The following is a 12844-nucleotide window of genomic DNA, read 5'->3' as shown; positions in this document are numbered from 1 at the left end:
GAGCCTGTAAGCTGTCAGAGTACCTGATAAACCTTCTTCCTTTTTTCTTTTAAGGATACTCTGCATTTTGGTTCCTGCAGTGATGCATTAGAGATTATAGTCAGTGAGTGACAATAATAATCAGAGCTCAAAATTTCATCTTATAATTTATCTTTAACTGCAGAACATCTTTGTAAAGGATCATCCCTGTTTAAAGATGGAGAAATTAGGGGAGGGAGTGGGTCTGTAGTCATTGATAATGTCGACCAGCAATAATGGAAAGGATCAGAACTCAGTTTTTAAAAGTTTATTCAAGTGAAAAGCTGGGAATGGCCATTTGGGAAACAGGGACTTCACAGAAATGAGGTCAGTGCTTAAAGTTAAAAGTTAAGGTCCTGCTTATATAGGCAGAAAACAAATTTAGTAGGATTATAACATTTTCTATACAAGGTTGGTTTATGAACTATAATTTAGTTAATTACAGTTTGTTTTCTTTTCTGTACAGCTTGTTTTCACTTCCTTTCCAACTTAGGAGTGTAGGACCTGGCATGGTGGCTCACGCCTGTAATCTCAGCAGTTTGGGAGGTGGAGGTAGGAGGATCACTTGAGCCCAGGAGTTTGAGACCAGCCTGGGCAACATGGAAAAACCCTGTCTCTATAAAAAATGCAAAAATTAGCCAGGCATGGTGGCATGCACCTGTAGTCTCAGCTACTCAGGAGACTGAGGTGGGAGGATCTCTTGCGCCTGGGAGGTGGAGGCTGCAGTGAGCTGTGATCACGCCACTGCACTCCAGCCTGGCTGACAGAGTAAGACCTTGTTTCAAAAAAAAAAAAAAAGAAAAAAAAAAAGAAAAAGAAAGTATTTAACATACCATCCTAGATGATGTGATAGTCTTTTAAGTCTTTGTATGAGAAATGTAAGAGGGAAGTTTAATCAAAATGAAGATCAACAGTTAAAAGGGAAGGGATCTTCTCTGGCACTGTTTATTCATTTACAACCATTTACAAAACAGTGTAGGTGAGGAAAAAGGCTAATCTATAATCAGAAAAACAACAGCTACAGCTGCCCAGGTTACAGATACAAGTTTAAGTGACTCACATAATCACATTCCCTTAAGCCTTACAATATGTTAAGATTCCAACAGCTTAGATTTTGAATTACTTATTTTCACAATAGGAAAGCATTAAAAACGTCTAGTCTGCCCAAGAAACTTTTTGTGCCCTTTCTTCAGTAGAAAAGAAATTTCAATTTTTTGTACCTAGGTGAAGGTATGTGTGTCTGTGTGTAGAGGAGCATGACTTACCTTAGGGTAAACAGACTCAATTACATTCTTCTGTGATGATGTTTAGAAAGTATCCACTTGGGCACAGCCCATGTGAGTATTTTTAAAGTAGATGGAAGGTTTTTTTTGACCCCGGATGTGGTGGATCTCCATTTCCTTCTTGCCTCTTCATACCTCCCACATTTGGTCTCCTCAGAAGTAATCTCACAGGTGGCCCAGAAGACAAATGCACGGTATTTGGCAGAAACTCAGAATTTTTTTTTTTTTTTAGGTTTGAGGAATTTTAATAAACATAACTTTGAAACAAAATTTATTTTTTTAGGAGGGGAAATTTATTTGTGAACTTAATTCTTTTTGATGACTTAACTCCCAATAAAGTGATCTTAATTCTGAGTGAGATTAGTAACATGACATACGAAGAACCTTGATTTTTTTTTTCAAAATCGATTATATTTTTAGTCTGGTATTTGTATCTTTCTGTTTGCTCCCTGAAGTCATACTAGTCCTGTACCTAGATGCCTCTTTTAAGAGGAATGCATCTGAAATATACCATTATTTGTTTTGATGTTTTGCAATTGGGATCTTCCAAGGGCTGCGATGATAGCTTTTCACATCATTTGCTCCTCATTCTTTGCTATCTGGTTGTATATGCACAGCCTAAGGATGGACCTGCTTCCCCACTTGGCATTCTTTGGTACATATTTGTTATTGGAATTGAGAGGCCCATACACACTGCCTTGTGGACGTGGCCTTCCACTGGCCTGTATCCTAGGCCTCATCCCAGGAACTCTTAAATTTCTCTGACAGTATTAGTGGTCCTAGCTTGTCCCTGTTTCTTATATAAATGGGGATAATAATGCTCAGCTCTGGTTTATATCATAGCAATTTTTTTGGAGTTAATGAGCTGGGCTTTGTAAGACACTTTTAGATCCTTAGATGAAAGGTGTTATTTAACCACAGCAAGGCTTCATACTGGGAGTGCCTTCCCAAAGAGCTCAAAGTACTTGTCAGCCTGTCTTCTGTTCATCCTCATAACATCCCTCATAGGGAGGTAGGTGGTTAAGCGTTATTATTAAGTACAAAATAGTGTTACTACTTTTATCTATAAACGGGATAATTGTGAGAAATAGAAGTTGGTAAACAGGCTATGGAAGAAAAACACTGGGAAAACCTCAAAGTAGCATGCATTTGCTATTCCTATTCACTCTGCTTTGAGTTTCAAAAGTCTGATTGCCATACATGAGAACAATAGCATCCTTTCTTAGAGAGAAATATGACCTAGTACATCCTTCTAAATACTTGAATTAATTGAACCCCCTGTACTTACTTTCAGTTGCATCAGATTATATTCTAAAGGTTGGTTTATCTCATGTGTGTCAAGAATGATTATAAATAGCATAAGACTTGAATATTTTGAATTTTCATTTTTAACTTCAAAACTGAATTTCTTCTTATTCAAGTAGTATTGAGACAGCAAATAGTTCACCGAGGCCACCAGCACAAGAAGTAGATTTCTTAAAAGAGGGATCTTGGAAGAGAGTAACCACAGCTTTGTCTAAGATTGAAGAAAAGAGCGAGCCTCATTTGGGAAAGCCAAGTGAGCAGGGATCCCCAGCAGATTGTCACTGTGCTGTTGCGGACTGGCCATTCATTCGGTTCTATAGCCCGAGGTCACAGATATAAGAAAAGGCCCCTCTCCACCCTCCTCCCCACCTCTGTTTGAGATTGCCAGTTTCATTTTGGCAGCCTTGTTGCATTTGGAGTTACTTCTGGTCTTTGATGGCTGTGTCACAGGGCAATGGGGAAGGAGTAGAAGCTTTGAAACGAATGCAAGGAAAAATAACCACAGTGAGCCCTTAAATCTTGCTATTTGTTTTCTTTCAGTGTATACCACAACATTACCAGAAATCAATAATTCCCTTTGTGTTCTCCCTAGGAAAGAAACATGTACAAACTGAAAATGGTAGGCTTCACAGATCATGTGAGCAGGGGACAGCAGGATGGTTGGATTTTATCTTGCCATTGTTTGTCAGGGAAAACCTTGATTTTGACCAAAAACCTTTCATCAGAGGTCTACATTTCTCTCTTTACTTGGTGATAGGAAAAGTTTGTTTAATTTTCTAAAGATATTATTGATGCAGGATTTTTCTTGACCCCTTCGTCAGACTTGTGACGGGGGTGCCCCATTTATTTGGCTCTCTGTGCTCAACCCCTTGTGGGAGGGAGCACGTGAGCAAGTGAGTATGGGATCTGGCTGGCCATTTTGGGTGCTGGCAGAAGCAGGCTCTGTGTGGGCCCCGTGGCAGTGTCTAGGTGAGGGTGCCAGCGATCCCCAAAGCCCCAGAGGGCATGTTAGAATGTTCTCTTTGTCCCGCTGTCTGTGGACAGCAGCGTGTGATCAGCTCAGTGGTACCCTTGCCTCGTCATGTGGGGTGGCTGCCCTCTGCCACTGAGGGCAAAGGGCCAGTGTGACAGCCTTTTCTGGGTACCCGCACCCAATGGGTCCTGAACTCTTGTCTGGCATCCAAGAAGAATGAGGTTGCCCAGACACTTGAAGGATGTTGAAGGCAGAGAATTTTATTAAGTGATGGAAATGGCTCTCAGCAGACACGGGAGCTGGAGAAGGGACGAGATGGGCAGGTAATCTTACCCCAAAGTCTGCCTGTTTCTGGCTGGCTCTTCCCGGAAGTCAAGCCGTCTCTCCTCTGGAGTCCAGCCATCCCTCTGAGGTCAAGTCATAAGTCACCCCGCCCGGTGTGGTTTTAAATTTTCTTAAATCGTCCAAGTCAGTACTTATTATTTACTAATTATATCACAGCGATTGGCAGTTTTAATCCTATTTCCATTTCCTCATTAAATATTTGTAGTTTTGTGTACTGTTCGTTGTTATGTTCCTTTATAGCAGGTTTTAAAAAATACTGACTTCCATAACAACAGGGCTGTATGTGTGTGCGTGTCAGGGAAAATGTTTTCAGAAAGAAAATGGTTTAGGTTTCAAAATCCCCAAGGGAATTGTTATAAAACAACAGTGAGGAGAAAAAATTCAACATGATTCAGACACCTTAACTAGATTCTTTTTTAATTTAAATTTTTCCTGTTAGGTCTGTTACTTTCTAAACAATACAACACTTTGTTCTTCATGTTTAGTTCAGGTTCAAAAGAGCAACCAAGTTTCTTTTTTTTAAACTTGTAGTTTAAGCTTTTTCATCTTTCCCCATTCAAATACCAAATTAAATATAGCCTTTTAGTTGACTCGTGCTTATTTTCATCCAGAATTCAATTAAAATGCTTCCAGCTGAGCTAGAGCCATCCGATCCTTAAACCAGGTTCAGGAAAAGCAGTGGCAGTGAATATAGGAACAGCAAGTGAAAGAACATGTTCATTTCAGTCTTTGGGAGTTGTCTGGGTCAGCGTTCCTCACTGTGGCTATTTAATGGGGCTGTGTTTCAAGGGGAGCCACTCACATTAAGGGGCAATAGAGTACAGGAATCAACGGGCTCAGACTCTAGAGTGAGGCTGTCTGGGTGTGAATCTCAGTTTTTTGCCTTTATTTTGTAGGAGAGGAAAGATTTCTTCTCTCACCCATCACTAGGTTCATGGCTGAGGCCCCTGTAACAAAAGTCAGATTAATAAGAGAAAAACATACAAATTTATTTAATACAAGCTTTACATGACACGGGAGCCTTCAGAAATAAAGATCCAAAGGAAGTGGTAACTTGTGTATTTTTATAAGTAGGTTTGATAAAGGTTTTGTAAGTAGGTTTGATTTTTATAAGTAAGTTTGACTGTCATGGAGAAGTATGGTTGGAGGACAAAGGGTGTGGTCTAATGGTAATAAACTGAGGGGAGGCTTAGCAAGGCCTGTTTGTTCGGATTCTTTTCTATGCCCTGTGTCTTCACAGATAAGGATATTCCTTTCCTCTGGGCAAAGGGAGGGTATCTGTCGAATGAGGGTCTTATGACCTGCTTCAGGGGAGAAGAGCAGGAGGTCACAGGACGGCCTTCATAGGTTTTATCGTCTGCTTCAGGGAAGAGGGGCTGTGGAAGGTGAGAGAGACTTTCCTGCTTCTGCTGTTTGCTCAAATGCCAAGGTGCCACATTTTGAGAAGTCCCGAACACCATCAACTTCGTGTGTGTCTTTAGGCAAATTACTTAAGCCATCTAAACCTAAGGCTCATCTGTAAATGGGGATTAATCATAGGATCTATTGGCCGGGCGCGGTGGCTCACGCCTGTAATCCCAGCACTTTGGGAGGCTGAGGCGGGTGGATCACGAGGTCAGGAGATCGAGACCATCTTGGCTAACACGGTGAAACCCCATCTCTACTAAAAATACAAAAAATTAGCCGGGTGCAGTGGCAGGCGCCTGTAGTCCCAGCTACTCGGGAGGCTGAGGCAGGAGAATGGCATGAACCCGGGAGGTGGAGCTTGCAGTGAGCTGAGATCGCGCCCCTGCACTCCAGCCTGGGCGACAGAGCAAGACTCTGTCTCAAAAAAAAAAAGAAAAAAAAACATAGTATCTATTTCGTGGGGTTGTGAGGACGCAATAAGATAATTCCTGGCACATGTGTTTACTTAATAAATGTTGGCTGTTGTTATCTTTATTACTGTTGTTGTCAATACCTACATATTTCTAGTTCACTTTGATCTTTTTTTTGTTTTGTTCTGAGACAGAGCTTTGCCTTGTTGCCCAGGCTGGAGTACAATGATGCAATCTCCGCTCACTGCAACCTGTGCCTCCCGGGTTCAAGTGATTCTCCTGCCTCAGCCTCCCAAGTAGCTGGGATTACAGGCGACCGCCACCATGCCTGGCTAATTTTTGTATTTTTAGTAGAGATGGGGTTTCACCATGTTGGCCAGGCTGGTCTTGAGCTCCTGACCTCAGATGATCTGCCTGCCTTAGCCTCCCAAAGTGTTGGGATTACAGGTGTGAGCCACCACACCCGGCCAATCTTTTAATGTATAATTATTGGCATTAGGTAACTTTGTTTTTAAAATCTCCTGTTATGATAATTGTGAGTTCATAAAAATTAAAGTTGACATGGTAAATACCATTATAAGCAGAGTCAAAAGACAAGTGACAAACTAGAGGAAATACATGTATTTGCAACTTGTAACATAGACAAAAAGGGTTCATTTCCCTAGTATAAAAGGAACTACAACTCAATAAAAGGAGGGACGCTCATAAAGCCTTTTATAGTGATCTGTTTCCACTTAACTGTGCTACAGGTGTCTCTGATGCATATTCTCAGAGCCTACCAGGAAAATCCTAGAATCGAGAAGGGCTTGGGACACAGAGAGCTAGTGGGTAAGATACAGCCGTGAGTGTGTAAACACACCTGAACTTGTTGTTTTCCCCATGAAGTAGCTCCCTTTCAAAAATGTTCTGTTACTGTCAATGGCAGCCTCATATACACCCATTGGACCCATCATCACTGATTTTTCCATCTCCTTCTCATCTAGAAAGTCACCAAGGCGTTTCTATGTTTCTTTTGTAATTTTTATTTTAGGTTTGGGGGTACCTGTGAAGGTTTGTTACACAGGTAAACATGTGTCACGGGGGTTTGTTGCACAGATTATTACATCACTCAGGTATTAAGCTCAGTACCCAGTAGTTACCTTTTCTGCTTCTCTCCCTCCTCCCACCCTCCACCCTCAAGGAAGCCCCAGTGTCTGTTGTTTCCTTCTTTGTGTTCATAAGTTCTCATCATTTAGCTCCGGTCTGTGTTTCATTTATAGTTTCATTCATGGCTTCATTCATTCATTCACATCTGCTCCAGTCTTTCCAAGCCTACTGCCTGTTTGTAGTTGAGACACTCAACATCACCCTCATGACTGAACTACTACCATGGTCTCCTTTTTTTTCTTTATCTTGTTCCCTTCTCCAGTCAGCACAATACATCATACCCAGGTTAATCTCCCTAAAACATGGTTTTCATCTTGGGCCACCAACCTACCCTAAAGCCTTCAGTGGTTCTCCACCATGTAGGATGAAGTATAACTTGTGAACTTGAGCCTCAGGTCCCCCAGACACCCTTAATCTGATTCTCCTTCCTTCTGTCTTTCTCACTGCTTCACTCTAGGAACCTTCCAAACATCTAAACTGTTGGCCTGGCCCAGCCCACCATGCCCATTTCTGCCTTCATGCTGCCCTCCCTCCTCTGTGTTACGCCCTATACCTGCCACAAGGCCCAGCTCAGGTCTCATCTCCTCCAGATGGCTTTCTTAGGTCCGCAGCCCTCAGCATCCCTTGTTTCCTTACCTCCTGCTGCATTTATTGATGGCCTGTACCTCTCATCTCACACACTTAACCTTTACTACCTATATTGTTTTAGGTAAGCTTTTTTCATTAAAGTAGAACATACATACAGAAAGCTACACAGATCACAGAGTAAAGGACTCAGTGACTTTTCATAAGATGGACACACTCAGGTCATCAGCATTTCCCTCTTCTGATATGCACTCTCCCTAACGAGATGGTAAGCACTTGGGAGACAGAACTACTTTCATGTGCCTCTTGGCATGAAAATGCATAACATCAGGTGCTCAGCAATATTCCAGATCAGGAACTGAAGCTAAGAAAGAGATCCAGGTTTTCACAAATAAGAAACATGTAGAAATGTCCCCCGCCCCCTTGATTGAATTTGGCAAGTCCTGTTCAGAAATTCCTTGGTGGGAACCGATACATTAGACCTTTAAATCCAGTCTAGACAAGTGCATGTCATAGTTTTCTCTTTCCAGACTTGGGGATGTACATGGACATCTACAGCATTAGTTTTCACTGTCATTTTGTCCAGCAGATATTTATCGATCAGATGCAGTCTACTAGATAATGTTACAGTACAGTAGGATCCAGCTTCTTCCTCTGTAGGGCTTATATTTTAGTGAGTCATTAGAAATAATTGATAGAACTAAAAGACTTAAGAATAAAGATACATTGGCGGGACACAGTGTCTCATGCCTATAATCCCAGCACTTTGGGAGGCCAAGGCAGGAGGATCACTTGAGCCCAGGAGTTCAAGACCAGCTTGGGGAACCTAGCAAGACCCTGTCTCTATTAAGAAAATAAATAAAAAGGAAAAAAACAACGAATAAAGATATAATAGGCTGGGCATGGTGGCTCATGCCTGTAATCCCAGCACTTTGAGAGGCCAAGGCAGGCGGATCACCTGAGGTCAGGAGTTCAAGACCAGCCTGGCCAACATGGAGAAACCCTGTCTCTACTGAAAAATACAGAAATTATCTGGGTGTGGTGGTGTATGCCTGTAATCCCAGCTACTCAGGAGGCTGAGGGAGAATAGCTTGAACCCGGGAGGCAGAGGTTGTGGTGAGCTGAGATCGCGCCACTGCACTCCAGCCGGGGTGACAGAGAGAGAGAGAGTCCATCTAAAAAAAAAAAAAAAAGATAATAACTAAGCAGTAAGATAACTGAAAAATTGCTAGTAAATTATCTGTTACTAAATCATAAACATAGAGGACAAGAACAGAGGTAGGAAGGGTGACATGAAGATTGGCACTGGCACTAGGGACGTCTGGATGAGAAATCCATTTGTTGTGATATTATCAAAAGGTATGAAAGAACATGGCGACTTACAAAGGTAAAATAAATACAAGGGTAATGATGGCAGAGAGATATTTAAAAACGTCATAAGAAATACCATACGGAAATACCATATTGCTACGGAAATACTAATTTTCCATAGCACTTTACAGTTTACAAGATATTTTTTATTTTGTTTAAACCCTGCTCAGTGAGCACACAAGGTACTTGTACTTGCTTTTTTTTTGGTTTATTTGTTTGTTTGTTTGTTTGAGACAGAGTTTCTCGTTGCCCTGGCTGAAATGCAGTGATGCAATCTCGGCTCACCGCAACCTCCGCCTCCCAGGTTCAAGCGATTCTCCTCCCTCAGTCTCCCGGGTAGCTGCGATTACAGGCATGCGCTGCCACGCCTGGCTAATTTTGTATTTTTAGTAGAGACGGGGTTTCTCCATGTAGGTCAGGCTGGTCTCGAACTCCCAACCTCAGGTGATCCCACTGCCTCAGCCTCTCAAAGTGCTGGGATTACAGGCGTGAGTCACCGCGCCTGGCCTTGTACTTGCTCTTATGAGGTCTTTGCCCATTATGATCTTTTGCCCCTGTTGTAGTTGGTACAGTGGGTGGTGTCTTCTGTCCACAGTCACACAGCTTACATGTCCGGGCATACGTTTAGAATCCAGCACTCTTTCCACAGCCTGCTCTTGCCTTAGTGGATGTGAGAATTTATGTTTAGTTATCTCTCTCAATTCTTCTGTTACTGCATTGCAGTCACATCCCAGCTAACTTCATGATTGCTGCATTTGCTATTTCCTTAAACCTGGAGTAGGAGAATATCCCTGGCAGATTCATGCTGTCTGTAGGCCATCTGCATAAGGTGAAGTGAAGTCATGGGTCGGTCACTTGCAGTTCCTCACTGTGGCCTCCCCACTACTTGAAAACATGGGCACAAAGAGAAGAAGGTAGAGCACTCACAGGCTGCCAATCCTTAAAAAGTAACTTGTTGAAAGTATTATGAGTTTCCTTTTAGTTTTCTTTTGTATTGTCTTTTATTGCCTCTTTGGTTATAGCTTTTCTGTACCTAGAAGGCTTCAGTTTGCAGAGCTATAAATCTGTCAGTCTTAGTGACGTGTCTTTCACTTCAAATTAGTGTTCAGCAAAGGGATTAGCAGATAACCATTTCAGGCTGAATTTCTTTACATAAAAGGGTGGATATGGTTTAAGCAGGCTGCCAAAGCCAGGAAGAGAAGTTAATTGTGTAAATCAATGCAGGCAGGAGCTGATCACCTTTCTGAAACACAAGACAATGCAGCACACAACCTCTAAATAGATCTTTGGGGTCAAGTTGATGTCATGTTGAAGAATCAATATTTACTGGGCTTTATAAAGTTAGCCTTTAATGAGCCCTCAGGCATTTTGCTAGGCCATTAATTGCAGGAAGAGGAAAAGCAATGGTGGCCAAGGTCCATGTGTGTGGAGGTTGTATAAAAATAAGTGAAAAGACAGTCACTTGTCCATGTGCAAAGGTCCCCTCAGGCATCGTTGGGGACATGTGTCACAAGCCTTTCTTGGGGCCAGGTATGGTGGCTAATGCCTATAATCTCCGTGCTTTGGGAGGCTGAGATGGGAGGATTGCCTGAGTTTAGGAGTTGAGGCCATGATTGCACTACTGCAATCCAAGGCACTCCAGCCTGGGCAACAAAGCGAGAGACCCTGTCTCTAAAAAACAACCAAGGCTTTCTTGGGATTGTACTGACATTTTAAGAAAGAGCAATTCCTACATCCTAACAGAGGAAGGTACGCTCTTTACTCTTTGACGCTCCTTATTCAGGCACTATGGCTGCATTTTCCTGGGATGAATTCTGATGTCATTTTGGGTCCTGCCTTATAAATGTGGTAATCACAAAGTCCAGTCCCTCTTGGAGTATGTATGGTTCATCCCTCACTCTGACACACTTTTGAAAGCTTTTGTAAAGTACAGGATCATAGCAAAAAGTATTTATTTTAGGTCGCTGGCTTGAATCCAAGTCTAATAAAGGTATTTGATAAGTAATCACTTGTACTTGTTCTGTTGGCAAGTAGAAGTGTCCCTTGGGTTGTTCTGTGTGTGTGTGCATGCTCTGTGTCCCTCAGTGGTTTGTCTGAATCACTTGTGAGTCAGGAGCCTTATCTTCTATTTATTTTAGTCAGCGCTCCTAACAAATGGCGTTGATTAGATATATGTTATGTCAAATTTAACCCTGGTGCAACAAAGCCGAGATCCCTGCATGGTCAGTCACTGGAAGTCAGAAGCAGCCTGGTCAGACTCTGTGAGTCAGGGTGTGGCCATGGGGCGTTTGCTATAAGTTCTTGGTCATATCTGGTCAGTAGATGAATTTCGGATTTGACTTTTCAGCACCTCTTTCTCTGGTGCATTTGTCAGGGGAGACTTTAGAATTAATCAGAGAGAAGAGCTGGCTGTTCTTTTCTCACTCCCACCCCCATCCCTCCTCTCCTGGATCATTATTCAGAGTAAACACTGAAAAGAAAAAGCATGAGAGATTTGTTGGGATTGTTGTGGTTTGGTGTTTTTACAAGATAATCTGATGTTTAATATTTTCATCTATACTTTAAATATTCATTCTGGGTTTTTATTCTTCCTTTTCAGTTGTTTGAGAACTTCTACTTTGGCTCCCTAAAGCTGAATTCAATTCACATCTCTCAGAGGTTCACCGTAGACAGCTTTGGAAACTACGCTTCCTGTGGACAAATTGACTTCTCCTGAGGTGGATCTTGGAAAGCACTAGAAACTAAACATCTTCACCAGGTGCTGAAGAAAAGTGTCTTCGTTTTAATTGCCAAGCAGAGATGTGGACATTTGGATGGTGACTTTCCTGGGTGGTTCCCCATAGATTCACCATTGCCTCTAATGGTGTCTACAGCCATCATACTACCAGCTGAGATGGTGGTGGGCATAAGGAGAATTTGTGCCTATAACCCTTAGTGTGTTCTGGTTTTTTTTCTTTTAATTTTTAAATTGTCGTAAAATACTCATAAAACATACTGTCTTCACCATTTTTAAGTGCACAGTTCAGTGACGTTAACTGTTAATACATTCATAATGCTGTGTGGCCGTCACCGCCGTCCATCTCCATAGGCTTCTCAGCTTGTAAAATGGAAACTGTACCCATTAAACAGTAATTCCCACTCCTCCCAGCCCCCGCAGCCACCATTCTGCTTTCTGTCTCTCTGGTTTTGACTATTCTCAGTATCTCATATAAGTGGAATCATACAGTGACTTGTCTTTTTGTGACTGGCTTATTTCACTTAGCATAATGTCCTCAAGGTTCATCCATGTTGTGTCAGGTGACAGGATTTCCTTCCTGTATTATACATATAATGGAATGTTCCGTTACATGTGTGTACCACACTCTGTTCCTCCATCAGTGAACACTTGGCTTGCTTCCTCTTGACTATTGGCAGTAGTGCTAATACAGACACGGGGGTGCAAATATCTCTTTGAGACTCTGCCTTTAATTCCTTTACCACCCAGAGTTTTATCTTTAGCAAAATAACCATTAAAGTTTTTTGCCTTTTACTTTGCTTGGTCTATCATTTTCCTACCAAAGTTTGTCCTCTTAATATTTGTTGGATTCCTTTTCCTTCACCCCATCCCCACCCTCATCTTCCCATGCCCCTGATGGAGTTGCAGTGTTGCAGCCCTTTTTTGTTTACTTTTCAAGGCCGCAGCAAAAGAAACTGATGATATCAGCAGGACTGTGCAGAGTTCCCTGGAAGAATGTCAGCCACAGGAGGCCCTCACTCCTCCCTCACCACGGACCAGCAGAGGGAGGCGGGAATGCTGGGGAGCCCCAGCCTCCCACCCCTGCCTCCTCACATTCTTCCTCCCTCCATGTCCTCTCCTTCTTCTCCTTCCTTATTCTTGCCTTGATTCTTTCTCTCTTTATATTCTTTAACTGCACTTCTGAACTCTGTGTTAAGTTGCTACATTGTGAGGACTGTGTCTAACACTGAGATTTATTATTGGGACTGCACAAATCACTTGTGAA

General features: G+C 42.3%; 1 protein-coding gene across 19 annotated transcripts in view; it reads left to right on the top strand.

The window, feature by feature from the left end:
- Nucleotides 1–12372, top strand: part of ASCC1 (activating signal cointegrator 1 complex subunit 1) — a 173027-nt gene extending 160655 nt beyond the window's left edge. For 14 of the 19 annotated variants that reach the window (XM_063781888.1, XM_016918526.4, XM_016918527.3 and 11 more), the window contains one exon: nt 11443–12372. In XM_063781888.1, coding sequence (XP_063637958.1) covers nt 11443–11559 — 117 coding nt within the window. In that variant the 3' untranslated portion in view covers nt 11560–12372. Of the gene's footprint in view, nt 1–6490; nt 6570–11442 lie in introns of all 19 variants that reach the window. The other 5 variants (XM_024346418.3, XM_063781886.1, XM_063781894.1 and 2 more) reach the window with 1 other exon arrangement.
- Nucleotides 12373–12844: the final 472 nt, after the last annotated feature.

The sequence above is a fragment of the Pan troglodytes genome, chromosome 8 (assembly GCF_028858775.2).
Source record: "Pan troglodytes isolate AG18354 chromosome 8, NHGRI_mPanTro3-v2.0_pri, whole genome shotgun sequence".
Lineage (NCBI taxonomy): Eukaryota > Metazoa > Chordata > Mammalia > Primates > Hominidae > Pan > Pan troglodytes.
Note: the sequence above shows the minus strand (reverse complement) of the source record. Positions and strands in the feature narration are given on the sequence as shown.